Source organism: Salmo salar, chromosome ssa06, assembly GCF_905237065.1.
Source record: "Salmo salar chromosome ssa06, Ssal_v3.1, whole genome shotgun sequence".
Classification (NCBI taxonomy): domain Eukaryota; kingdom Metazoa; phylum Chordata; class Actinopteri; order Salmoniformes; family Salmonidae; genus Salmo; species Salmo salar.
The window spans coordinates 63,186,950-63,211,742 of record NC_059447.1 but is presented as its reverse complement, the minus strand read 5'-3'; the positions used below and the strand labels follow the sequence as shown (position 1 = coordinate 63,211,742).

The window sequence follows — 24,793 nt, the reverse complement described above, 5'->3', positions numbered from 1 at the left end:
CATATTCAAATGATTTAATCTGGAACAATAGTACTGTGTGATGCTGTGTATCTATCTACATAATGGAGCAGGAACAGAACTGTACAGCAAGATGGCCTCTCATTGGTTGCCTGGACCAATAGGAGTAATGAGGCCTGTGACGGCTTCATCAATATGCACCGTCTTATCTATCTTTATTAGCAGTTTGGCTTCACCATGGATTCATTCTTTGTGGTCCTTGATTGATGTCACATTGTCCAGTGTGGTGCCAAGGAGACAATCTTTATGTGGCAGTTGTGGAGACAGATCTTCCTTCCTCTGGGCTCAAAGCTTCCTATAATGGCAAGGCTAGCTTCCTGCAACATGAACCTGGCTTTAAATGTGGTGAGTCTTTCAAAGCATAAGCCTCATCTTTTAAACATTATAAATTAATTTAGGTTTCACTTTTTAAATATCAATTCTTGGGCATGTAATTTAGTAAAAGTATTAACCAAACGCAGGCTATAACCAACAGCTGTTGATGATAAACCTATAGTAAATTCAGAACGACTGAATACTGTATGTGCGGAAGTATATGTTAAACTGAACATGTTTTTTTCTGACACAGAACAGAAGTTAAAACCACAGCAGGAAACCATATTACCAGATAACTCATTCTCTTCCTGTCTGGGTTGATACTATTTCTACCTCAGTGGCCACAGAATACAGCACAGCGTGTTAATGCTACTGTATAGTGTTTCAACATAATTAAAAAGATGACAGTGGGAATAGGTACACCTAGAAGATAAGTATTTTTTATATTTTAAAGAGCTTCTATGTTGTTGTACCTTGAAATAGTGGTGTAAAGAGCCGTTCAATGCAAGTGTTTCTCCAAACTCCTCTCCTCGCTCCATGTTTCTTACCAGTTTTTAAAACTTATTTCAATGATTTGTATTTCTCACTGACTAAAGACCATGACATAATTACCTGACTCCTCCGCACAACACTTGCACCATGGCAACAACAACAAACTCCAATTGCATACCCACACTTACAGCAGGTTTATGAGGAAGTTTGGTTGACTGGAATACTCTGTATAATTACGCTGGAGTTTTTTCCCCCATTGCATAGTTGTGTACTTTATACATTTTCTTCATCAAAATGACAACTCATAGGCATATATTGACCTGACTGACCTGTACCTTGCTCGAATGTTAGGGATACATATTTTTTTATATACTGTACATGTACAATGACAGCACCTCTGAAATACCACGTGTTCCTGAGACCTATAGGGCATCAGCTGGCCTGGTGACACAGAGGTTAATACAGAGGCATAGATTTATAGAGCCTTGTCAACAGTTACCATTTGAATCATCAAATCCAAACTCTGCCAGAGCAAATGTTTATACAGCTTTGTCTGACTGGACACCTTGGCTGGAGCCATTGCAACTGAGCCTCTTTGGTATATAACACGATTGATGGCACAGGGTTGAGTGAGAGTTCCCAAAGGACACTGACACTGTAAATGCCATTATATTGATGGTTCTGCAGCTGATGAGTATATTGGCCACTCCAAGGTGGGCTCCCGAGTGGCACAGCGGTCAAAACCACTGCATCAGGGGCGTCAGGTAGCCTAGTGGTTAAAGCGTTGGGCCAGTAACCGAAAGGTTGCTGGATTGAATCCCCGAGCTGACAAGGTCAAAATCTGTCCTGCCCCTGAACAGGACAGTTAACTCACTGTTCCCCGTTAGGCCGCCAATGTAAATAAGAATTTGTTCTTAACTGACTTGCCTAGTTAAATAAAGGTTACATTAAAATACAGTAAAGAAAAGGTCACACCTTGATTGTCACCTTCCTCTTGACTCTGACTCTCAGTGTGCGTTTGTCTTCTAGTAATCTTATGTACAGTTGAACTCTAATAAAGTCAAGACAGCCTCGCTTGAACCTTGTGTGTGTTTGTTTGGTAGGCTGATCTCAAATGTGAAATTCAGCATGACTGTGAGAGTTTCCTTCTCCAGAGATGCAATTCATTTTACACTGTGTTTTCAAATATCAAAAATCTTGCCACTGTTACACTTTTCCAAGACATCTGCACTACCTTTGGGAACATGGAGGAGCCATAACTTAATCAGCAGAATATGTCTCTTGTTGTGATGACACATAATTTAGCCACAGTTCAGTACCATGGTGACATAGATGTTAGACATACATAGACATACATAGACATACATATTCTTTGCCTTTGTCAATTTCAGGTTAGCTATATTCATTTGAAGATATTTTGCAGATATAACATGTCCTTTTTATCTACTGTAATAGCTACAGTATCACTTTCCAAGTTTCCCACCACAAATGTATCCCTCTGTTGGCCAGTCCAAGAGTTACATTTCCCTTTCCTTCTAAACAGGAAACATCTGCAGTGGTGTGAAATGTGGACGTATGTGATAAGTCTGATTTAATTGTGAACATTTCATTTCCATTATGATGTGAACTGTCTCCCCTGATACATATATAAAAAGGTGGGAGGTGAAATCACACCTCTGCAAACAGAGCAATGCTAACAAAAGCAATCATCATCTTAGTAAAATGGCACGAAGCAAAAACAGGTAAAAACAGAAATGGATAAAGATGGACCAAATCAAAGTCATCTTCATTCACAATACATGTCCAACAAAATGTTGCTGAATATGCTGTGTCTGATGGAATGATTGGTGCAATGACTGCAATCACATTTTCTCTTTGAGTAACAATAACTAACTATCTTAGTAGACAGAAAAGATCCCTTTATCCTGATTTCTACACTATCCCCTGGCCCTGGTATAAGAATCCTTTGTCTTTATGCTCTGTAGGAGGGTCTAGAATCTACTCAGCCATATAGTGCCCAGTCCGTATGCCCATATAGCACGCAGGTAGCAACGTAGTGACGTAATGTAGTGACGCAAATGGGCTTATATTGCGCCAGTGGCCACAGTAGCCCTGCCTGCCTCATTGACTTGACTGCTGCACAGGACTGCACAGCTGGGCTCGTCAGGCCTAACGTGATGCTGTCAGGCTGTGCATGGCCCTTCCATCTTTGCATGAGCACAGGAGCGAAAGCTACGCCAAATAGGCCACACAGACAGAGCCATATGAGCCAATGCTCTGTTCAGCCCTGTTTTTATGATCCCATACAACACAACATTCTTCTGTCTGACTGACAATTACAGCACACACTATTGCAAGAGGTTGTTGTTCTATATGCTGACAATTCCAAAGCCTTTAGTCTTGAGTCAGAATCAAAATCTGTCGGTAGCAATAAAATGAGTATAATTGATGAGGCGATCACCGTTTGACCCTTCAGTTAGTGGCATGCCTATATCACGTCACAGTGAATTTTTCTGAGATCCAAAACAAACCTATGTCTCAGTGGGTGTGGTTACAGGATGATGACATTGCCATGGCAGTGTGACAATCAACATTTACATTTTAGTCATTTAGCAGACACTCTAATCCAGAGCAATTTACAGTAGTGAGTGCATACATTTTAATATGTACTGGTCCCCCACAACCCTAGTGCCATGCTCTACCAACTGAGCCACACAGGACCAATCAACACCTGCTAACTCAGATCTGTTTTGGGGACAAGGAGAGAAACAGATAACATACATAGGTCCTACTGTCATGAAATATTAGATAACATACAGGTAACTGACAAACTAAATGAAACACTTGAGTAAATATGGGATACAAAGTATGTTGAAAGCAGGTGCTTCCACACAGGTGTGGTTCCTGAGTTAATTAATCAATTAACATCCCATCATGCTTCGGGTCATGTATCAAAATGCCCAGTTGCCCATTATTTTGGCTACCGTGACTAGTAGAAAAGATCTCAGTGACTTTGAAAGAGGGGTCTTAAAAGAGCATATGGGGCTTAAAGGGTGTGTGTGTGTGTGTGAGTCACCAGATCTCAACACAATTGAACACTAAAGGGAGATTCTGGACTGGCGCCTGAGACAGCGTTTTCCACCACCATCAACAAAACACCAAATTATGGAATTTCTCATGGAAGAACAGTGTCACATCTCACCAATAGAGTTCCAGACACTTATACAATCTATGCCAAGGTGCATTGAAGCTGTTCTGGTGGCTCAATGCCCTATTAAGACAGTTACCTGTGGCATTATAATTAGATGACAATTGACATGAATATGTAATAGCTTACTTATTATTTATTGAACTGTGGCTTATTTATTTAACTAGGCAAGTCAGTTAAGAACAAATTCCTATTTACAATGACAGCCTAGGAACAGTGGGTTAACTGCCTTGTTCTGGGGCAGAACGACAGATTTTTACCTTGTCAGCTCGGGGATTGATCTAGCAACCTTTCAATTATTGGCCCAACACTCAGACCACTAGGCTACCTGCCGCCCATTGACAACGTTTTTATTTGTTTGAATCTATTTCTTGTAGTAACTGGAAACTCAAATGGAAGCTTGACTGGAGTCGAAATAGTTAACGCGGGGAAAGGCACAAATCACTATTGTGCTCGTGCACGGCGAATTGTAAGGGTGTGGACGCGCGCCAAGATAGTCCCATTTGGTTCCCGGGGAGAGAGAACAGAGTGCGATAAACGAGAGAGAGGGACGCGGAAACAACAGGAGCGGTCCGCGAGAGAGGTGCAGCGACCGGTGACAGCTTTTCACTCGAACCGTATAGAGACCAAATAATTGGTTCATTTGTAAAAATAAAAAAAATAAACGTGAAGTTGTCGGATCAGAGGCTTTTTATAGGGACAAGGGGATTTTTCTTCTGTATAGAGAGTATCATTCGGGATTCAGAATGTCGGGGAGCAGGGAGGAGGAGCGGCGGAAACTAGCCGACATCATTAACCACTGGAACGCCAACCGGCTTGACCTGTTCGAGATCAGCCAACCCACCGAGGTGAGTCCGTGGACCTTCCCTGAGTACAGGCCGCACCAGTCGGGAAAGAGACGATAATTCCCCAGTGCAGTGGGAAGAAGCTGGGGGAAACGCACCTGATGAATTATTAAAAACTGGCAACCAAACACGTTTGTTAACAAATACCTGTAGAGCACCGTTGAAATGCAACAATGAGTCTCAACAAAGTACCTAACCCACACCTTAGTTAATCGCAAACCAAACTCGAGAGCTAACCAACCTGTCAACCAGATAGTTAGCCTAATGTTTGAACGTTAGCTAGCTAGAAAGACGTCTCGAACCTGTTTTCTTGCGTCAGTTGGTGGTGTACTAACAGCAGCACGCTCTAGTTGTGGCGTGTGCATGTAATGCACGACGAGGTGTAACACAATTTATCCAAGAGATCCCGTAAACTTGCTGTAATCATGTCAGTCACACTTAACTGTATCATTAGATCGCTAACGTTACCTAGCTAGCTAACAGTAGCATCTAAACAGACGCAATCCGACCGGCGTTAGTTAGCTAGCTGGAAAACCCCGACTCCGTAGCTAGTTACAGACAATTCAATTGTTTTGTATTTGTGGAGTTATTTTGCTTGTTTTAGCTACATCCATTCAAGTTATAGTTATACCTACACGTGGAACACGCATTTAGATACCAGCCCCGTTGTATCGCTATATTTCCGTCTAAGCCTTCTGTATTTCACCACCGCGATGAGGGCTATCGTTAGCTAGCATCAAACTAAAACCACAGAAACCTAGAAAGCTAAATAACGGCGATTCGCTGGCTGGCTGGCTAGCTAGCTTAGATATCAGCTAACGTTAACGATGGTGTTGAGATGATGATCAAGCCATTTTGTATGCCACCAGGTCGTTTGGTAGTTACAATAAACACTGTTTTCTACTATATACGAAATACGTGTTTACTAAGATAATGTCAAGTGTTTAGGCAATACTAGTACTGTAGTGGGCAAAGTAAAATAATGATTATGGCTTATCCTACTACTACTACTGTATCTCTCAACATAACCAGAAGGCTAGCTAGGCTAAATCCGTTTTAAATGGTCTAAACACTGACCATCGATGATGGTTTGCTAACAATCTCTGTTCTAATCAAACTACTAAAATGAATGTTGGGTCCCGTGCAGATATTTCTGCATTCAACTTGCACGTGGTTTTTGTTTCTGTCGGATGGGTTTTTAGATCTAGCTAAGATTTGGTGGACTGTGTGCTGTTTGCCACCCGTAGTCAAGTGTTTTTACGCGCGCAGGTAGAAGCCAGCCACCCCCACCTCTGAGTTGCAAGTCAAGGCATTGGGGGTAACGGGGGACCCCTCTCATTCGATGAATTGGCTTTGGACAGCACTACCGCTTCAGGCCTATAGCTGACGTAACTAACTTGCTGCGGTGTTCTGGGAATCCTGCAGTCCTGAGTCAGTATCCCCCCTCTTATTTATAGCTCTATTATTTTTGCATTTGCTTGAGCAACATTTATTTAGTGTTGGTTTGATTAACATGTCTCACATGTAACATACACACCCCTCCCCCCTCTAGTCATTGCTCCCCACACCCACAAGTTCAACCATAATACATGTCAATTTTCAGACAATTTTGAATTTTGTTTATTGCTTATGAGCTTGCCAACAAAATGTCAGGGAGGTTGTCCGTTTCCGTTACCATAATGGAGGCCTTCTGAAAATGTTATGTCATTTTTAGCCCATGTGTGACAAGAGCTCCTTAAATCAAGAACATTTTTTATTGTTAATGACATAGTTTTATAGCATTACCCCATGGCTGGTTATTTTAAAGCAGATTGGCCAGTGTTTCTCTTCTTCCTCCCTCTGACTATGTCCTGTGGAATTCACTTCCTCTCATTACCACACAATCATATAGCAATTAGCAAATTGGGTTTGTTTGTATGAAACTGCTGCTTTTCAGGCATACTGTTGGCTTGTGGAGAGCAGGGGAAAAAAACAACGTTTAGTTCTCCTTAGTCTTGATAAATGCTATAAGATATTCAACTGGTTGTAACTGCTGACCAGGTCTCTCTCCTTTGGAGTATGGACAAAATACCAGCAGTCTTAAGCGCTTGAATGTTAAAACAATCCAAACAGAATTTTCTTCTCCAATTCAGTATTGGTCCTCATTAGCTGCAGGGCTTGAGAGAGGGTTTATGAAAGCTTTTGACAGGCCCAAATCAACCCCCTGTGCAGCACTGCGTCGTGTCAGAAGGTTGGGTCTGTTCGTGAGAAACCAGCTTTGTTGCTGTCAGTGTTTCCATTCTTCCCTGTGGAAGCCAGTGATTTGATTGTTGGCGTCAGTGGAATGGGTGCACTGTTTAGGCCCTATCACATCCCTCCTCGGACTTGCAATGTGTGCCCACTGTGATCCTGCGAAGTGTGATTGTTTAAACGTGGCCACCTGGGTTAAAGCTAGGTATGTCATCACTCTGGGTGGAATTAACCAGAAATGAAGCGCTATCCTCTTTTGTGTGGCACTGCTGCCAACCAAAATAAAGCACAGCTTGTTTTTTGTTATATTTTGAATGGAAAGAGGACTGAGTCAGTGATCAGAGCAACATTACGTATAACCTGACTGACCGTCTGGTCCTTTGATGTTTAGTCCTAGTTTGTTTTTAACCATGCTGCTGTGAAATCCCATGTTAACATACCTACTTTCGTCATCCACCAGCAAAAGGCTGTGACGTCATGTGGCTGTGTTTGTTATTGTTCCGGGTCATCATGTATGATGGTGGAGAGCTTCTGGTCCCTCAGGCCTCCTCTCCAGCATGCGACTTGCCACTGACTCACTATTTCCATGGCAACAACATACTAGTGATGAGCACAACACAGGACTTCTTGCTTTGTGCCCTATCAGCACAGTGGACAAAGTCGATACCAACGGAGCATTATACATTCATCTCTACTGTGTCAATTCACTACAAGCTTTCATATTAACTGATACATCAGAGGTCGTGTGAAGGATTGTTGTTTCATACAAAGCCCTATGATATGCTTCATTTTTGAGAGTGTATTGGATATCGTTATTCTCAGGGTTGTTTGTAATTGGAAAAGGAGAATGTGTCAACAAGAGAAATACACACGCTCCCTAGCCGGCCTATGCTGCTGTTTGTATGGAAAATACTTTGTTCACAAAATGTTGTCTTCACACCAGGCCATGCAGAGTAGAGTAGGCTACATAAAAATGTAGCACAGAGGAAATGGACCTCTTTGTTACATCTGCCATTAGTGTGTTTGCATTACTGAGTGGCTCCCAGTACTTTAGTAGACCATCCATTCCATTCCATCCATTCCACTGAGTGGCTCCCAGTACTTTAGTAGACCATCCATTCCACATGGACTGACTGGTGTGAGCACAACTTCAGCAGATGGAGCCTGTCTTGCTTCATAGTCTTGAGATTAAATTGATCAAAGACAACGTGTTATTAGATTTGTCACACACCCATTTTCTTTACACTGTGTCATTTCAGGTTTACAATCTCCATGGAGATTCTTTCCCTGCATTTAAATATGTACACACACAAGCATCCTTGTGTGGGCGCTCGCTGTGTACTGTAATTACACCTTACACAGAATAGACGAGGTGATTTACAGTTCCCAACAGCTGTAATTTGTGATTTTTATCATCCAGACAGTAGTAATCTGTGGGGACCTTGGAGTGGGCTGCCTGGGATTAGCACATCCTGACTGTGCATTTGTCTCAGTCATTCCCTCTGACTTTGTTTGTTGCTGCTCATACCGGACAATACTTGGCTCCTCTTCAATGGGCCAAATGTATTATCCACTTAAGGTTGGAGACATGCATTGTAATATTTGATTACTACTGCTGGTGTTGAACAGTTCACAAGATGACTAGGCTGGTATTGGCTGAGCTATTGGCTTTTGACTTGAGGGGATACTGAGGTTTGGGCTGGCACCTATCGTTCATCCTACACTGTGTGTACTACTGTGTCTTGTCTCCTTCATGAACAAATCTGTTCAACTCTCTGCTACTGGGAGAATGGAGCTGTAAGTGTGTTCCATGTCATGGCTCAAGGCTGTGTGTGTGTGTGTGTGTGTGTTGTAGCTGAGAAAGTTCTGTCAGAGTAATGGCTCCCACCCAGTTCATTAAGAATGGGGCCAAAGATCACAACCACATCTTGTCACTTACTGGCTTGAAATGGAATTATGGCCCTTATATCTCATGTCCAGACTGGCTATTACACATCCTAATCTATCAACTACACTGCCTACTGCTGTATTATGTTGGGTGATCTAAATCAGTTGAATAATAACAAATGAGAACACATTTTCATCGATATAATTCTCAAATGTTGCTCTTTGGCTAATAGGGCACAGGATGTGGGGATGGTGACCCCCCCCCCCCCCCAGGCACATTTGAAAATACCTGGTATCATATGTGGATCTCTCTCTCACACACGTACACAAGTGAAATGATTAGTGGGCTCAGCAGAGAGATGGCGGTCTCTGTTGTAGGAGAGGCCTGGCCTTGGCTTGTCAGTCCCATTAATCCTCAGAGACGGTCATTCCAGTCCGCCTCTGCCTTTTCCTCAATCGACCACACAGCCCATCTAGCCCCCTGATATGGTTGTTCCTTCAGTCACTCAGAGCCAGACTCAAGCCTGTAGGCCTTTGTGACCTCACACGATCAGATCATTTTGGGCTGATGACTTGTCTGTTTTTAGTATTTACAATCAATAGAGATCTGCCCCACAACCTGGTATTTTCTTCCACTCGCTCTTCTGACTGGAGGAAATGTACATTTGCAGGCCCGGTGTCTGATATCAGGCTTATTGTTGCAGGACTTTTCTCATGTGAAAAAACAACATCATCTGATCGTGTTGCGTTGAGTCTGCTTAGCTAGGGGTAATTGAAACCTCCCTCAGCCGCCCCTTGTCCTTTAGTTACAGGGAATGTCTCCTTCCATTTGAACAAAATGTCTTCATGTTTCTGTCTGCCAAATAGTTTGTGGTCGTCTTTCATATTCCCGGAATGGTGTCTTTGTTTAGTCCAGCCTGTCAGTGGTCGGTGTGGTGTCTTGGTGTGTGGAATGTCTCCTCATGCCTGTTTATGAACAACAGTCAGATGCTAGACTAGCATGGGAGCTGCTGCAGCTGCCAATAAAGCTTTTAGAATGACCCTGGCATGAACTTAGACCTCCTACAGTAGGTGACTCCTGCCTAGCTACTCCCTTCAATGGTGTCATGTGATCATCGCCTAGTTGAGTGATCACATGCATATCCCTTGTACAGGATTCCCCTTAATACTTCTGGAGAACATTGTAACATAAACAGATTGTGCTAATCTTCAGGGCTAGGTGTAGCCTAATACTCCGGTCCAGTCCACACATTATCCAGATGATTACGGTTGTACGGGGGACGTTTGGCTGCCCTCCCGTTTAGTTTGAGTGATGGTCACATTAGGGACCAACCTTCTAGCTTTGAAAGCACACACATCCCGAGAACTGTGAAAGGTGAAGACGCATTAAACCTCCATTTTCTCCTATGATGAGGAACAGAAGGCAGGAGGAGAGAGCGATTTTTAGAGACGGCAGGACTTCCTCTTCTCATTTTCAACCTGCTGGGAGAGCGCCTCCTGGCAGAGCCAGCCTAATGCACGTGCTGTTGACTTCCTAATGTCCAGGTGGGGCTTCACTTATTAACTAGATTTCCCAGTTGTATGGCCATGGCACTGTGCACAATGTAGCCTATACGTTAACCTTGTTGTGGTACTTGTATGTATGTATGCATACATACGTTTATTTCATTTGTTTCTCAGTATGACGACCAATGAGTGAATGTTCAGCTGGTTGTGTGTTGTCTTTTGTCTTCCTGATTGTCTTTGGGTTTCCTCCTAATTAATGCTCTATCGTCAGGTTGTTTCCCTTGGATTAGGAATGCTGCATCGTGGAAGTATGACATCATCAAACCTCTTTTTGTATGCCTGATGGTACTGTATGTCCTGCTCAGACTCTTTGATGCTGCCTTTGGCAGTGCTGGCGACTCATCATTGACCTTCTCTGATCAAGCCAACTCTCGTCAAAGGCATCTATTCAAGTAAGTTAATGATGGTGGGTGGCGGCATATCCCAGGAGAGGTTTTTATACCAAGGTATTGTAGTTTTGATCAGTCAACAAAAGCATGTTACATTCTGGAAGCGGCAGAAACGCCAGACGTCTTGTGGAGCCCGGCTCAGAAGATGAAGGGGGAGTAGGCGTTTGCATGTGCAGCGTCATCACATATTATACTTACACAAGTGCTTAGCCAAGCGCTGTGCTCTTTGTCATGTCTGTCTGGCCGACCCAGGTTAGTGAGCATCTCTACTTTTGTATGTGGGAAAAACCTGAGCGTGGCCTCTGGCGCTACTAGCCTGGGCCTAATCGCTGACACAGGAAAGTCTTCGCTCTAGCACACTGTTGGAGGGGGGGGTTGAGCTGAGAGGGGGGTCTGCTAAGTCAGCCCTCTGTTTGCTTTGGACAGGGAAGAAAAGCACAACCATCCTGGGGGGGGGGGGGGGGGGAGGGGGGGGGGGGGGGGGGGGGTGTTGTGTCGGAGATACTTTAGACCCCCCCATCTCTCTCCCCCGTGGCCCCTGGGGGTCTAAACTAGCCCTCCTGTCCCTCTGTGGCTGATAAAGGCCTGTTAGATCACAGACGGAGGTTAGGGAGGGGGAGGTTGGGATGAATAGCACTGTAGCATCCTGCAGACAAGTCACTCAGGATTGTTTTGTAAAAATTTGGTGAACCCTAATCTAAGTCTAAATATATTTGAGTGAGAAGTAGTTTGGATATAATAACTTACAGGCTTTTAAATGTCCATTTCACAATGTTTGGCCGGTTGATAATTTTGTGTGTGGGAATACCCTGCCTGAAGCAGCCTCGCCCTGAAACTCCAAAAATGTAGACTGGGAACATCTGCTGCTTCTCATATGGGTCCCTGGCGTACCCTCTCCTCTGCTTTTTATTAATTTCAGCGCTCGGCTCGACTTGACCCCACCTTGATGCTGCCTGTGTGGTGGGGCTGGGCTGGACAAGGGGGACGATTTGGCAGGCTGAGGGGGGCCTCTCTTGGAGTCTACTACCGGAGCACTTTCACCTTGTCCCACCTCTCCAACCCACACCCCTGTAGGCCTCAAGCAGGGGAACACCTGGCCTGGTCGACTGTAATAATAATACTCTTGCGAAGCAGACAATGGCTGCCTGAAGGATGACCGCTGTGGCCGAGGCTTCCCTAAACACAGCTCCACCCTCACATGTTTGTTGATCTTAACTGTCAGAAAAATGCCTTCAAGAGTGACCTCCTCCTTCGCACATGTTTTCTTTCCCCCTTGTTTGAATTGCCGGGCCAATTCTGAACAGTGGAACTGGAACACCCCTAGATAGCAGTTGTCTGGGGCTGGGCTGTGTTGTGTGACAGGATCGGAACATGGAGGCCAGGACAAGAGGGGAGGAGAGGCCTGGTGGCGTTGAGTGACTGACTGCTCTGCCGTTCCCTGACGCAGGTTGGGCCCAGATGTGTGGTCTAGCTGGCCACTGTGGTGTGTGAGGATGTGGTCAGCTCCCAGACGTCTCCCCTCAGGCCCACGTGTTTGGTGGTGGGCTCCTGTGTGGTGGTGGGTGTCTGTGGAGACTCCCGACACACACACACAGTAACATAGTCATCTGACAGAAAATGTGTTCCATATGAGGCAGGCGGTCTGGCTCGCGCTTTGAGGGAGTTGACTGGATTGATAGCATTTGGTAGGGCTGGGAATTGGGCGGACTGGGCATGCCTTCATGGTTACACTACACCTGGCTGTGGTTGCTATGGACACAGAAGCCTGCATAGGTGTCCTAAGTTGGCCTGACTCGCTAAGGACTGACCGGCCTCTGACTTCATCGTGCGAGGTTGAGGTGAATTTTGTAGAGAATTGCTTTCTCCCACTCTCTGATAATTGGATAACGTTCGTCAGCACATTCTTACATTTTTTTTCATTGTACCAAAGTCACCTCTCCAAGTGGATGGTGCCCTGTTGCATAATTCAGTGTATGTCCCTGTAAAACAACACATTCCACTGCACCTATCCGGTGTATGTGACATAAAACATCTTGTTTTTCAGTGTGTGTGTCTCATTTTCTTTTCTCCACACACAGGAGGACCTTCAGAACACGCACACTAACGTCTCACACACACACACAGTGTGGGAAGCACTCTGACATGCAACCTGCGCGTGTGAGAAAATCTATACATTGTAATCATACAGTGCCGTGTTGCACAACCAGCCAATATTTCACAGTGAGGGGTTACATAAAGCCATTATCCAGCTTTAAACATATATTGATTTCCAACGGAACATTGTTTTGTTTTTTTGGGGGCCAGAGACAGTAGTACAGAAATGCAGTTATTGTTAAAATTACAGGGCTGTGTGTAGTCAGCCCCATCCCATGTGATGGGACCTCAGAAGCACACAACAACCCCTCTTTCTTAAGCAGCCAGACCAATACTGACTTCTATAAGAGAACTCTACTCGCCTCTGTCATATTATCATTCTTGAAATGCTAGCATGGGGTGGGGGGGGAAGCAACAGTAAGACATTAAGTTACACAAGTGGAAGCTTCCGTCTAATGAAGCATGGGACTGCAGTGCAGAACTAAAGTTTATTCAAATAAAAATGAAGCACCTTGCTTCACTCTGGTCAAAAGGGAGTTTGTGCGCTAGCCTGTCGGTGCGTGAGCCATCGAAGAAGACTGAAGAACGTCCTGTGAGGAACAACCGGAGTCCTGTCCTGGAACTCGACTGCTATTCGCACTGGGCTCCATTAGAAGAGTCAGGAACAACACTATTTATCAAGGGAGGAGAAACAAAAAAAGCCTCACCTGTTTTTATTTTCTTCACCCTGTGCCATAATGGTTCATGAGCAGGGCCTGTTTTGAGCTCCCAGGGATAGGATAACCCACATACCCGCTCAGCCACAACAGCCAACCATGTGACCTGCCAGGCTCAGAACCCTGTCCCCATTCATCCAAACCTAATCAATGGCTTTTTGCAAGCGCTCAGTGTGTGGGAGTCCCTTTATGTCTGGGGCTTGCACCCACCAAACTCTGCTTAGTCAGTGGTGCCTTCAGAGAGGAGCCCTGTTTCTGTGTACCACAGAGGGAATGCCATTCTGCTGTCTCCTCAGCCAGGACGGGGCCATTTTTAGAGGCAGTATCCCTCCCTAAACGGTCTGTGTTATTGAAGGGGCAGACGGGCCCATCTCCCCCTGCGATTTACTGCCGTCTCTGTACACAGTGGGCACTTTACACAAGGCCACTGGGCCTGATGATAAGACCTCACAACCAGGAAGTAAATTACCCATCCTCCTTGGGGGACAGTAAATACTGGACCCCCCCCCCCATAACAATGCGTCCACAGTAGGGCTATCGCATAACCTTGATCTGGCTGTTTATCAATGCTGTTAAGTGTTTGCCACGATTGATTTGCAGTGTTGCCTGGCGTCAGGGGATTTATGACATGCCCCAGGTCCTCACTCCATCCCCCTCCCACAATGCTCCAAGCGGAACAGACTGGGCACACCTGGGACACAGGAGATGCACTCATCTGGAGAGAGGTCAGAGATTTGCTATAGAGCAGTATTCTTCAGTCTGTTTCCTGGGGACCTATGTTCCTGTCCAGCACTAACAAGGATACTGCTGCTTAATACATTACATTTACGTTACATTTAAGTCATTTAGCAGACGCTCTTATCCAGAGCGACTTACAAATTGGTGCATTCACCTTATGATATCCAGTGGAACAACCACTTTACAATAGTGCATCTAAATCTTTTAATGTTGTGCTTCAGTTGTACTTCTCCACTCGGATGAGAAATCTTTGCTCTCCTCATCAATAAAATGCGGTTGTCGCTATTTACCACAGCCACAAAGTCGTAAACCCTGCCTAGTTCTACAATTTCTCTTCTTAAAATGTGATTTTAATTCTAACCATACTGCTGACTTTAACCCTAAGCTTAAATTAAAACCAAAAGGGAAATTGTTATTTTCATGAATTTTTAAAGATATAGCCAATTCTGACTTTGTGGCTGTGCTATTTAGTGGAAGCCATACAATTCACGCATTCTCAAACATGCATTATATCAGCAGACAACGCTCTACCTGACGTGTACACACTTCTCTCCGCTAAAATGTACGATTTAACTTCAAGCAAAACATTAGGACATTTTTCTGTGTACTTTTCTATTACACACGGAAATATGATGGCCATGCTTAGTTTTTGAAAAAAAGACCATGCCTTTTCATTGTAAGCTCATTTACTTACGTGTGGCTGCTAGCCAAATAGCATTGCACTTTGGTAGTCATCTGATGAAAATGAATCTATTTTGTGTCGAATGTGTTCTACTAATGCAATGGTCACCAACCGGTCGATCTTCAAGGCATTCCTAGTCGATCACCAAACATTTATCTGTAGAAAAGCCAACGTTAAAGACGTCCTTTAAATAAAAAATAAAAATGATTATGTGCACTTGATTCAGAAGCTCTGCACACCGGGTAGGCAAAGTGTTCCCATTTTGAACCATTTAATTTGTCTGAGAAGACACTGCCTACCCAGCGGACGCGGATCCTGTGGCTAAATCGAGTGCGCCTTCTGTACTGGCCTATCTGATCGCTCAAATCACCGTGCCTACCGTTTCCATGACCCCGGCCACAGCGATGTTTGGTAGGCTACTAGCCTACATGAGATTTCAGAACTTTTAAAACCATGACCAGAGAGAGACTGTCAAAGAATATAGCATAATTTTGAATGGTCATTCAACTCTGAATTCCAAGTTGGAAACTCGGGCTCTGACTTCCCGACCTGAAGATCACTTACGTCAGGATTTGACAATTTTTTTCTCTCTCCAGAGTTCCCAGTTGCCTTGAAAGCACCATGACCATCAGATGCAGGTACCATCAGTCCACTAAAATAAAAAAGCTAATTATTTCAAAATCATCTTTGATTTATGCTTAGCTGTGCCTTGCAAGTGCTACACCAACTGATCTATTTTGTTCTCAAAGTTCGAGTTTTGAAATACAATATCGTCTGGGAAGACCAATATTGTCAAGACAGGGCATAATGTATTAGGCCTACTGCACGAACCTCATTCCTTCAGAACTGTTTTTATTAGGTAAAAAAACATCTGAGCGGTGGATCTCTGCTTGCTTTTTGACTGTGATTGTGATCTTCACTCCGAGGTTGGTGATCACTGCACTAATATATTGTGTGAAGGAAAACTACAGTTGCACGCCCCTGATCACTCTATTGAAGCAAAACACACTGACATTCAATATAAAACACAAGTAAAATGTTTAAATAATTTTTTTTTTTTTATTGGTCTGCGTCTTGAAAATGCAGATTTCAAAACGCATTTTATCATGCTCTCTTGTCGCTCTGCAGCAGGCGGCGAGCAATATGTTTGGGACATCGAATCGCAATACATATAGAATGGTGAGAATCACAATACATATCGTATCAGCACTTAGGTATAGTAGTAATTTCTTATCGTGAAGATCTTGACAATTCCCAGCCCTAATGCTGTATGTATAAAGGAGGGGCATAGATACTCTCCATAGAGGGAAGGAGAGCAGCAGTTTACGACACACCACATACATGAGAGATGAGGAATTGGAAATGAAGACCGTTGCCTCATGTTAAGTGGGTGTGTAGGAGGGGATTCGTTCCAGTGTAATGAAGGTTATTAAAGCTCTGATTTAAGTGTGTATTAATAGACTGGTAGGTGTTGTCTGGGTGTGGCATTAGTTTCTACCGAGGAGAATGTGAAGAAGCCCACAAACATTAACTGCAAGTAGTGTGATGTCATTTACCCCTCCAGTTCCTCTGAAATCCCCCTTCAGGTCTAAGTCGAAAAATATTTACTTAGAAAGGTGAATCCTGATTCCTCATCTCCCCCCAACCCCCCCCCCCCGCTGAGCTGTTCCAATAAGGTGGTCATGCCTCACAGCGTGTTTAATAAGGGAGGTCAGATGAATAACCCAGAGTCCTGGGGAGATGACAGAATGCTGCTGGAATCCATATTGAACAGGCACCTGTGGAAGGCCCTCTTATCAGATGGGCTGTCATCAGCCACAAAGCACTATTTAAAATACCTCCAGCTCCTATCTTAATGAACCTTTCCCTCTGATGACTTTGAAGGGGTGACTGACATTGGTGGCACCTGCCAAGTTTGGTTGATGGGGCCAGCAGACCTCCAGACCCAGGTCTCCTTTGAATCTTGTCCCAGGACAGAGCTTCGCTCCTGGGACTCCCTTGTGGTGGTGGTCTGAGACTGATGCCTTACCTGCCAGAGAGCTGTATCTTCAAGCTGCTACAAAGCTCCTGTTTTTACTGACCTCTTCAAATGCTGCAGTGTTGTCTAATGTCCAACTGAGCCCTCTCAAAACCTCAAGAGAACATGTGCTTTTTAGCTGTACAATTCATACAGCAGAACTGTCAACAACATTGACTTTGAGGTGAAAGCAGTAAAGTTCATCTCACATTTATAGTCTTTCCTCCATATTAAATTCAAATAAAACAGAAAGCCTGGTTTTGTGAGTTTAGGCTTCACACTTGTCTCCATGCTTTATGATGGGAATACTGTAGCAGTTTGAATTCCTCTTGGTAGTAAAAGTGTTGGTATTTTTGCTGTTGGAACATGTCAGTCATTCTAGCTCAGTGGGCCTCTAACTGTATAGCTAAGGGGGTAGAGTCAGTGCAGGTGTGCATATCTTAGCTCGCCCCACCCGCTACACTTGGATGCTGTATTCTTAGAAATAGGCCATGGAGCTCATTTTAAAATGCGTACCAGGGTTTTTTTTTATCAGCCAAGCTTGATTTGTATCTGGATGTTTACTCAATATGGCACCACACCCCGATCTAGAGATGGAATCCAGTATAAAGGCTGTTCTCGCAGTCACTCTTTCTTCATTCACTCGCCGTCTGGAGAGGAGGATGTGGCTGTGTTCTGGCCTCTTGCCCTGCCGTGTGTTTTCTCCACGGCCCTTCAGGGGCAGTGGTCCGGCGCAGTGGTCCGGGGCAGGCTGCAGCTGGGAATCTGTCTTTTATTACCGGAGAGGGAGAGATTCTTTGTTTAACTAAGCACTGCAAATGGGCTAATGGCATTTCAGCCCGTCTTTTGAGTGATGTGCTGCTCTCGCCTTAATGGTGACAACCTGCTCTTAACTCCGGCGGAAGTAGGTCCCCATCAGACTTCACGGTGTTGAAGGAAAGTGGGAGTAAAGGTCGAAGGTCAAGGAGGCATAGAGTGTAACGTGGAGTCTTAACATGGACTGGGAGGGGGACTGACTGGCCGGGTGGAGTTACTTGTGGCGTTCAGCTCTCCCCTCTTGGCTTTTCACAACCACCTGCTGTGGTTGCGACCAGTCCTAGTGTGTCTAACCACCACTAGCCTCCCAGAGGAGTTATTTAGTGAGACGCTCCTGTCTGGCTGAGGTTGTAAATCCACTAGGCACGTCCAAAACGAGACCCTATTGGCTGTGGGAACAAGGCCTTTTCGAGAGGACCTGACAAGCCTATCAGTCCTCCATTACGTCTTATCTTTGCCTGGGCCCTGTGTGAGTTGGTGGGGGGAGGCATTCAGGAGACCTGGTTTGTGTTCCTAACTGGTTGTCTATAGAGCTGATAGTGGAGGGGCATGTAGGGTCTGTCTAGGGAAGGTGTTGCAGGGTCTGCTGTTCTCAGACTGATAAGGGCTACTCTGAGGTCATGACCCCTGTGTTGCTACATTATCTCCATTGAGGGTTGGTTTGTAGTCTACTTTCCACCCAGACCTGGACTGATAGCAGTGTGTTTTTGTCTCCACTGTGTCTGTGTCCCCTGCCTGGAAGCTTTAATAGATCCGTTTCTGTTTATTAGGTTGTAAGTTCCAAATTGGTTTGAACTGCCTTTTAGCAATCTAATCTTCATCTCCTGATTGTGGTTCTGTCAAATGGAGGCTATGGGATGGTTTCACTGTCACCGGTTTTCAGCAGCACCTCAGAATTGTGCAAACTGAGCTATGTGACAGAATCCGTCGAGTGACATTACCGTGACCTTTTGTCAGACTTCGTAGTGGGTTGTGCGACGCTATTCTCAGACGCACGGTGACATGTTGTCGTATGGTGTCTAGTGTGTTATCTCCTTCTGTTCCAGACTTTTCCCTGATTGACCCTGCAGTTCTTGAGTAGTTCTGAGAAGTGACTCTTGTCTGCTGACTTGAACCATTCTGTTGACTTCTATGAGACAGGCCTTCCAAGGCATAATGTATATAAAATATAGTTGACAGGCTAGTTGGTATTGGTAATAGAACAACCTTGAACCCAGTCACATTGTAAATGTAAACTTTTGATTAGCATTGCATAGCATGCTGTGGTTCTCAGCTTATCTGGGGGTTTGAATGGTGATGGTTCAGTACTAGAGGTCGACCGATTAATCGGAGTGGCCGATTAATTAGGGCCGATTTCAGGTTTTCATAACAATCGGTAATCAGCATTTTTGGACACAGATCATGGCCGATTACATTGCACTCCACGAGGAGACTGCGTGGCAGGCTGACGACCTGTTATGCGAGTGCAGCAAAGGGGCCAAGGTAAAATGCTAGCTAGCATTAAACGTATCTTATAAAAAAACAATCAATCTTAACATAATCACTAGTTAACTACACATGGTTGATATTACTAGTTTATCTAGCTTGTCCTGCGTTGCATATAATTGATGTGGTGCCTGTTAATTTATCATTGAATCACAGCCTACTTCGCCAAACGGGAGATTTAACAAGCGCATTTGCGAATAAAGCACTGTCGTTGCACCAATGTACCTAACCATAAACATCAACGCCTTTCTTAAAGTCACTACTCAAGTAATATATTTTTAAACTTGCATATTTAGTTAATATTGCCTGCTAACATGAATTTCTTTTAACTAGGAAAATTGTGTCATCAACCAGCGTTCTGTGCAACAGAGTCAGGGTATATACAGCAGTTTGGGCCGCCTGGCTCGTTGTGAACTGTGTGAAGACTATATTTCTTCCTAACAAAGACAGCCAATCGTTGCATGAATGTACCTAACCATAAACATAAATGCCTTTCTTAAAATCAATACACAGAAGTACATGTTTTTAAACCTGCATATTTAGTTAAAAGAAATTAATGTTAGCAGGCAATATTAAACTAGGGAAATTGTCACTTCTCTTGCGTTCATTGCACGCAGAGTCAGGGTATATGCAACAATTTGGGCCGCCTGGCTCGTTGCGAACTAATTTGCCAGAATTGTACGTAATTATGACATAACATTGAAGGTTGTGCAATGTAACAGGAATATTTAGACTTATGGATGCCACCCGTTAGATAAAATATGGAACGGTTCTGTATTTCACTGAAAGAATAAACGTTTTGTTTTCGAAATGATAGTTTCCGTATTTGACCATATTAATGACCTAAGGCTCGTGTTATTATATATTATAATTAAGTCTATGATTTGATAGCGCAGTCTGACTGAGCGGTGGTAGGCAGCAGCAGGCTCGTAAACATACATTCAAACAGCACTTTGGTAAGTTTGCCTGCAGCTTTTCGCTGTGCTTCAAGCCTATCAACTCCCGAGATTAGGCTGGCAATACTAAAGTACCTATTAGAACATCCAATAGTCAAAGGAAAATGAAATACAAATGGTACAGAGAGAAATAGTCCTATTATAACTACAACCTAAAACTTCTTACCTGGGAATATTGAAGATTCATGTTAAAAGGAACCACCAGCTTTCAAATTTTCTCATGTCATGTTCTGAGCAAGGAACTTAAACGTTAGCTTTTTTACATGGCACATATTGCACTTTTACTTTCTTCTCCAACACTTAGTCTTTGCATTATTTAAACCAAATTGAACATGTTTCATTCTTTATTTGAGACAAAATAGATTTTATTGATGTATTAAGTTATAATAAGTGTTCATTATTCACTCAGTATTGTAATTGTCATTATTACATATATATCGGCCGATTAATCGGTATCGGCTTTGAAAAATCATAGTCGGTCGACCTCTATTCAGTCTGTGTGTCAGTCAGACCAACTGTCTGATAGTGCCCATGTACAGCACATTCAGAAAGTATTAAGCTCTTGACGACTTCCACATTTTGTTACGTTACAGCCTTACCCCCCCCCCATCAATCTACACACTACCACATAATGACAAGGCAAAAACAGGTTTTTAGACTTAAAACCACCCCTGGAAATATCGCATTTATGTAAGTATTCAGGTCCTTTACTCAGAACTTTGTTGAAGCACCTTTGGTAGCGATTACAGCCTCGAGTCTGACGCTACAAGCTTGGCACACCTGTATTTGGGGTGTTTCTCCCATTCTTCTCTGCAGATCCTCTCAAGCTCTGTCAGAGCTGCACAGTGATTTTTCAGGTCTCTCCAGAGATGTTTGATCTGGTTCCAGTCCGGGTTCTGGTTGGGTCACTCAAGGACATTCAGAGACTTGTCCCAAAGCCACTCCTGCTTTGTCTTGGCTGTGTGCTTAGGGTCGTTGTCCTGTTGGAAGGTGAACCTTCGCCCCAGTCTGAGGTCCTGAGAGCTCTGGAGCAGTTTTTCATCAAGGATCTCTCTGTACTTTGCTTCATTCATTTTCCCCTCGATCCTGAGTAGTCTCCCAGACCCTGCCGCTGAAAAACATCCTCACAGTATGATGCTGCCACCATGCTTCACCGTAGGGATGTTGCCAGGTTTCCTCCAGACATGACGCTTGGCATTCAGGCCAAAGAGTTCAATCTTGGTTTCATCAGACCAGAGAATGTTGTTTCTCATGTTCTTAGAGTCCTTTATGTGCCTTTTGGCAAACTCCAAGCGGGCTGTCATGTACCTTTTTACTGAGGAGTGGATTCTGTCTGGCCACTCTACCATAAAGGCTTGATTGGTGGAGATGCAACAGAATAGCCTTGTTAGTTCCGAACTTCTTCCGTTTAAGAATGATGACCACAGTGTTCTTGGGGACCTTCAATGCTACAGAAATTAGTTGGTACAATTCCCCAGATCTATGCCTTGACACAATCCTGTCTCGGTGCTCTACGGACAATTCCTTCGACCTCCTGACTTGGTTTTTTCACTGCCATACACTGTCCACTGTGGGACCTTATTATATAGACAGGTGTGTGCCTTTCCTAATCATGTCCAATCAGTTGAATGTACCACAGGTGGACTCCAATCAAGTTGTAGAAACATATCAAGGATGATCAATGGAAACAGGATGCGCCTGAGCTCAATTTCGAGTCTCATAGCAAAGGGTCTGAATACTAATGTAAATACATTTTTTAAAAACCTTTTTTTGCTTTTGTCATTATTGGGTATTGTGTGGAGATGGAGAATGAGAGGGGTTTAAAAAAAAATCAATTTTAGATTAAGGCTGTAAAGTAACAATGTGGAAAAAGTATAGGGGTCTGACTAGTTTCCGAATGCACTGTATTACACCCCTCTGTCAGTCTGGAGAATGTGGCTGCCTACTCACTGGGTAGTTAAAAGCCCTGCTTTAGCTCAGCACTAATTACTGTTCTCAGATCAGTCTGATGTGGGAGGAGGGCTTGTCAAATACCAGAATTGCAGGGTTGGCCTGCCTTCTTGGATTTAAATATTTGTGTGAAATGAGCTTTATCACTTACCTTGGTGGAAATGCACTGGAATAGAAAGACAAGCTAGTTCTACGTGCTGAACATTTTAACTTTTTATTATTTTGGTCCCATTACTTAAATATGGTCTATTATGCCCAACTTCTGTATTTAAGTCTTCTGTTGTTAAAGTCAAAATGTGCTTGGAACTAAGCCTCCGGAGACTCGCTAAAGTGCATGAAAAATGTAGTTAGTTTAATTTTTTTTACAAGAACACTGTCATAATCCTGAGTCAGAGTTGATATGAAATCTCTCTTCTCCCCCCCACTCTCCAAAGCTTATTTCCCAATCCCCATTGTACTGTACTGCAGAGAGAGAGATCAGTGCACCTCATACCAACTGGGCTGACTTTATAAGGTACTGCCCCAAGAGGGAGAGAAGCCTCACCAGGGATAGCGCATCGGGATGAAAGGGGGACCAGAGAAATGTAGGGAAGGAGAGTAGAGAGCAAGAGTAGGAGAGACTGAAGGAGTAGGAGATGGCTCCCAACCATCCAAGCTTGTCGGCTGTCCTGAACTCCTCAACCATTAACCTCTCTTTCACCTCCTCCCCATGCCCTGTGGCCTGGGGGAGGGCTTTACTCACCCATTCCCTCCCTCTCTAACCATAGGGTTTAGTCATCCATTCCACTGGCTCTGTTTCCTGGATTAAGACCCTGACTGCAAGGATATAATGAGGTATGATGTCAGAGACCCTGTCGATTCATCTCTCCCTCCCAGCATGGCTCTGATCTGTTTGAGGCGATTGGAGAGTTAGCCTAAGTCCTCTTGAATGAAGTTTATCCTAGATGCAGATTGTTCTGCAGTTATTTTCCCTCCATATGGTTAAAGGTGGTCGAGTCATAACGATTATAAGCTTTGCTTTGACATACTTACTATGAGGCATCTTCGGGACTAAAATGACACGGTAACAAAACGAGATTAACGACCGTAAATCAGCTGACCCGCTACTTTTCAGATCCCTTTGTAACAACCCTTAAGATGGCTCCATGTTTGAATGGACTACAACCGTAAGTTTGTTTTGGCAGCTCTTATCGTCGTAGTGTAAATAGTTAAAGCCTTCGTAGAGTGGGGATTAATTCAAACACTGACTAACCTTGTAGTAGGAGCGTAACTGGGTCAAAGTCAGTCACAACCACACAGCTTTGTGAAGTGTTGCAGAGTGAGAGTGCCATGCCAGGGCTTGGCCGGGCCTTTTTATGGTGCTGCTGACTGGGAGGGGGGAGAGAGAGGACTGACTGGCTGTGAATAGGGGAGGTGGGCAACTGTTTGCTGATTGCCTTTAGCCTAACCTTGGTCCCAGAGTGAGTGAGCGCTCTTATCACTGGGCCCTTCCTGGGGAGATGTTGACTGGACTGACTGGACGCCCTCTGAGCTGCCTTGTTCTGGCATGGGGAATGCTGTGGAGATGCTGGGCCAACGCTATGGAACACTACGGATAGAAATGGAACTGATGTAGTCGGAGTTCTACATCAAATATTTGTCTGATCGGTGCACAACATTGTGCCCTGCTGAACACCAGGCCATTCTGGCCCCAGTTTGACTCTAGCAGACAGGTGCTAATGGAAAGGCTCACTGGGTTGATTGGGGTCATCCTGGGAGCCTGTGTTGAGAGCCTGCTGTGCTACCCTGCTAGAACTCTGTTATGGTAATCACACAGCAGCAGCTTCTAATGAACCAAGACACTCTCTCACTCTGTGCTGATTGGTCACATCTAGTTATTTACTCCCTTGATGTTTCCCCTTGTCAAAATGTGGTCGGCCTACCTTTGTTTTGAATGAGAAGGAAAAGGCACGCAGACCGGTGTATGTCTAGTCATGGTTGTTGGTACTGCATGGTTCGAGTTCTGACTGTGACCCAGCAAGCTCCTCAGGCTTACATGTCTTACATGTTGCTACTGTCGTCAGTTTTACAGACCTCTCTCCATTCCTCCCCTCACTCCTTCCTCCCCCATTTGTCGCCCTAATTTTCTATATCCATCCATGATTCATTCAAGGTTTATACAAATGTCAAAAAAACAATAGTCCAAACCCCCTGTCTCTACCATATATGGTTCTGAAGTTACAGACGATTAACTCTGAGAATTTTGCATGTTTAGTGTGACTGGAATGTCGTCACGGGCATGATCAAAAAGTGGTCACTGCTCAATAAAACCCTGGTGCTGAGAACGGCTCTAACTTCCAACGTCAACTGACAAGCTAACAAGTGGCTGTAAGTTTGAGTGAAAACATGGG

General features: G+C 44.2%; 1 protein-coding gene across 1 annotated transcript in view; it reads left to right on the top strand.

Moving 5' to 3' along the window:
• Positions 1-4,526: 4,526 nt before the first annotated feature.
• Positions 4,527-24,793, top strand: part of LOC106607791 (afadin) — a 138,467-nt gene continuing 118,200 nt past the window's right edge. The window contains 1 exon segment of the mRNA XM_045720811.1: positions 4,527-4,881. Within this exon segment, the coding sequence (XP_045576767.1) occupies positions 4,780-4,881 (102 nt within the window). The 5' untranslated portion in view covers positions 4,527-4,779.